At 33.6% G+C, this 3,770-nt stretch overlaps 2 protein-coding genes across 2 annotated transcripts; both read right to left on the bottom strand.

Moving 5' to 3' along the window:
• Positions 1–1,275: 1,275 nt before the first annotated feature.
• On the bottom strand, positions 1,276–2,483 carry LOC135931874 (uncharacterized). Its single transcript, XM_065469181.1, has 2 exons — positions 2,149–2,483; positions 1,276–2,091 (listed from the first exon to the last, which is right to left on the bottom strand). The coding sequence occupies exons 1-2, from the start codon at positions 2,412–2,414 to the stop codon at positions 1,524–1,526; spliced, it is 834 nt and encodes a 277-aa protein (XP_065325253.1). The 5' UTR covers positions 2,415–2,483; the 3' UTR covers positions 1,276–1,523.
• LOC135925405 (uncharacterized) lies at positions 2,440–3,198 on the bottom strand. Its single transcript, XM_065460706.1, has one exon. The coding sequence runs from the start codon at positions 3,196–3,198 to the stop codon at positions 2,440–2,442; it is 759 nt and encodes a 252-aa protein (XP_065316778.1).
• Between the last annotated feature and the right edge of the window lie 572 nt (positions 3,199–3,770).

Raw genomic sequence — 3,770 nt, 5'->3', positions numbered from 1 at the left:
AAATAGGGGATCTATTAGTTCCGTTACCGGCAAAATAGTGTTAGAATTGTAGCTAATATTAATAATAATAATGTACCTGACACCTGGTTAGATTTAAGAGATGGGAAAAAATTAATGTTTGGTAAGTATATCCTTGGAAGATAACGCAATGTCTATAGAATCCATGTTATTCACTATTATCATTATTATATTGAGCCTGGAGATCGTTATCATTATCAATATTCACGGTTTTAAGATTATCATTGACTTCGTCAAAAATCATAATTCCTATTGCGCCAAAACATAAGTTGTCATTAGACTGGGGATAAGAGATTGGAAATAAGGCAGTGTGAGAAATAGTCTGATACGTCCACGATTCCTGCTCTAGTTTAAACCATATTTAAGCATGTATTGCAGATGTTCCTTTAAATGTTTCTTGTTTTTGCTGAGTGCAAGAAAATCTATAAACGTAAGATTGATCAAGTCCATGTCCTTCAGACATTTTGCCAGCCAATAGTATTTGGGGATTCTTCGCCTTCCATAATCCGGGGTCCACTCCATGGACGAAAATATCATATTATCTCGTGAATGTCTTAAGCAGTGGCCGAGTAATTCTAATCTCCTCAAAGGAATGAGTCGATAGGTAGGATGTCGCACCTGTTCCAGAGAGTTGTGTTTGGGGTGTTGTATGGATAGTAAGTTTTAGTGATTCTTCTTAAGCACTTGTTTATGAAGGTCTGGGATGTGTTGATGTTGCTTTTAGTGTCCTGCCATGTTTCCAATCCGTATGTTAAGATGGGTAGAATTAGGGATTTAAAGAGTCTTATTTTTAGGTTCGTAGATATTTGGTTGGACGACCATAGTTTAGTTAGCTGATGATATCGGGATCTGGCCTTGTTGGTCCTCGACTTAGTATCCAAAATGGTGGTGCCTAATGACATTATTCTGGTTCCTAGGTACTTAAAATCCGAGACCGTATCTACCACATTATCCTCAAAGTTAAAGGGGTCGCTGTTATATAGAGGGATATTGGATACAATTAACTTTGTCTTTGAGTAGTTGACTTTCAGTCCGTATCCAAAGCAATTTTTGACAAACAATGACAGCAAGTTTCTTAATTTGTACTCAGAGTTAGCTAATATGCATACATCATCGGTATAGCATAGAAAATTTAGAGAGTTGTGTATGTTATTATCATATTGTTGATTCAGATATCGAGGGTTAAGAGCATATTCTTGTTTGAAGGATTTATTCAGAATATCGTTCATTATTACATTAAATAGCTGTTGGCCTTAAATGGTTGTGATTTTAAGTTCAGATGTTGTGGTATCACGTTATGATTATCGTATATTATTTTTATAAGCGAAATCAGATGTTTATCTATTCCTATGTCCTCCAGTAAGGGCCAGATCTTATGCTGTATGATGGAGTCAAAGGCTTGACTTAGATCAATCATTAGGGCAAATATTGGGGACTTATGCATTCTAGCTTTCTCCAGAATAACCTTAAGCGCCATGGTTAGTTCCGTCGTGTTCCTGCCCTTCCTATATGATGTGATGGCGTTTGAGAGGTTTCCATCGATGATTGGTTCTGATGGCTATAATATACGTGAACATTTTTAGGGTAACTGGGATCAGTGCAATTCCTCTGTAGTCCTTCAGGCTAGTCGGGTTCTTATTTTTAGGGAAATTAAGTATTATCGATGTCATCCATTCCTCTGGGAAATTGCCAGTATTCCATATCTCATTAAAGAGGGGAAGCAGTAGACTAGCACTTAAATCAGCATCTATCTTCCAAAGTTCCGCAAAAATCCCATCGATTCCGGCTGCTTTATGGGTTTTTAGTCTTTTAATGGCATTGATTATATCTATTCTGTTCAGGTTCCGATTAGGTGGTTGGAAAGGATAGTCACATAATGGTTTAGGCCACCTTGTTCTGTAAAGGTTCATGTAATGGTCTGTCCATATCGCTAATTGTTCCCTGGGGTCCGTTATAATTTTATTATTTTCAATGTGTAATCTTGGTAGAGGATTGGATTTAAAGGTAGTGAGTAACTTAAGAGATTGGAAAGCCTTGTAAATATTATTGTTGTCAAAGCTATATTGTATGGATCTAGATAAGTTGGCAATAAAATATCTTTTATCTGTTCTTATGCAGTGAGTTATTTACCTTCTGTGGTGTTTAGTATATTGGTTATAGGAGATATTTGTTGTTAAGTTTTTAATTATCTGTATTGTTGAAGGGGATAGCCATTCTTTACGCTTAATTCGTGGTCTTAAGCATGAATTCATACAGCTTGATAAACTTAGTTTCATATCCTTCCAAGTTATATTAGGATTGATCATGCCATTTTGGGTGTTTCTCCATGTTGTTAGATTGGTGATGAACTCTTCCTTTATAACCGGATCATTCAGCTGTGCCAAGTCTTTCCTCATTATGAAGTGTGTAGAGTTAAGGTGGCTATGTTGATTTCGGTTTGGAAAAATGGTATTTTTTATCCTTAGCTCGCATTAGTGGGTAATGGTCCGTAAATAAGGTGAAATTCAGTTTGCTGATGACTTTGATGTCCTTCACCCACTTAAATATATTGTTGGAAATTACAAAGAAATCAATTTGTGAGGTAGTGCCAAAAGATGGGCTTTTGTAGGTCATGGTGTGATGGTTAGGATGATTGAAGAAGGTATTTCCTATTTTCAAATTGAAGTGTTCACAGATTTCTATTAGTTTTTTGCCATTAGTGTTCGTACTTTGTACTAGAGTGGCGTTCCCGAGGCAGGTAGAATTGTTAGGCTTCCCAACCGAGGCATTGAAATCGCCAGCTAATATGATACTATCTCGATGAGGTAGTTCTTTTAAGATATTTTCCAGCTCTATGTAAAAAACTTTATTATTATGTGGTGAATAAATATTGAACAGGTGAATTTTCTTGTAACCAATATTTAAGGTAAGACAGCAAATGAGACTGGAAATTGGATTAAAGCTTACATAAATTAGTTTGTTATGGATTAAGATTGCTACACCTGCCCAAACATGTTCAGCATTCGAGCTGCAGTATAAGGTGTATTCTAAGAGATTTCTTACTTCCGTTTCTTTCAAGTGAGTTTCTTGTAGAAGGAGGATGTCGTATCGTTGATCGTTTATAGTTTGCCTAAGAATTGTGAGTTTGTCACTTAGCGATCTTATATTTAAGGAAATCATCCTAATACTATGGTCTTTCATTGTATATAAAAAAATATTTCTATGATTATCGTGCGATTCTATATCTTACAGAGAATCCGCCTTGTAAGAATAGCAATCACACACGATGATAAATAAAATATATATAAGAACTGTTTCAAAACTATTTCAAAAAAGATACAATTAATATATATATATAAATGGTATCTAAATTAAATGATTATAGTAATTATATGATTATAGTAAATGATAATAGATTAAATGAGTATTTGAGTAAGTTTCATATAGTAGTTTAGGATAGGATAAAAGGTTTTTGTTCGGACATACAAATTTAATTATTGATACATTTATATCATATGATATTATAAATGACACTGCTAAAATTTATTTATGCATTTTTAAAAAATACATATTATTAGTGATGGTAACTAGTTACATTTTGGCTAAAAAATAACTGTAACTAGTTATATTTTTAAAATTGTAACTAGTAACTGTAACTAGTTAAAAATTTTGAAATGTAACTGCCAAAAGTAACTAGCTACTTTTAAAGATATATTCAAATAATTAATTTTATTTTTAATATGTTGTGATAAATTAATTTTAAAATAAATTTA

Source organism: Gordionus sp. m RMFG-2023, chromosome 1, assembly GCF_954871325.1.
Source record: "Gordionus sp. m RMFG-2023 chromosome 1, tfGorSpeb1-WG-v2, whole genome shotgun sequence".
Classification (NCBI taxonomy): domain Eukaryota; kingdom Metazoa; phylum Nematomorpha; class Gordioida; order Chordodea; family Parachordodidae; genus Gordionus; species Gordionus sp. m RMFG-2023.
Note: the sequence above shows the minus strand (reverse complement) of the source record. Positions and strands in the feature narration are given on the sequence as shown.

What these genes read in the sequence shown, in the direction of transcription:
- LOC135931874 (XM_065469181.1), bottom strand. Translation starts at nt 2,414, where the DNA reads ATGAGGAAAGACTTGGCACAGCTGAATGATCCGGTTATAAAGGAAGAG. An exon ending in TATACTAAACACCACAGAAG is followed by an intron (nt 2,092 to 2,148) that starts GTAAATAACTCA and finishes CAACTTATCTAG; the next exon opens with ATCCATACAATATAGCTTTG.
- LOC135925405 (XM_065460706.1), bottom strand. Translation starts at nt 3,198, where the DNA reads ATGAAAGACCATAGTATTAGGATGATTTCCTTAAATATAAGATCGCTA.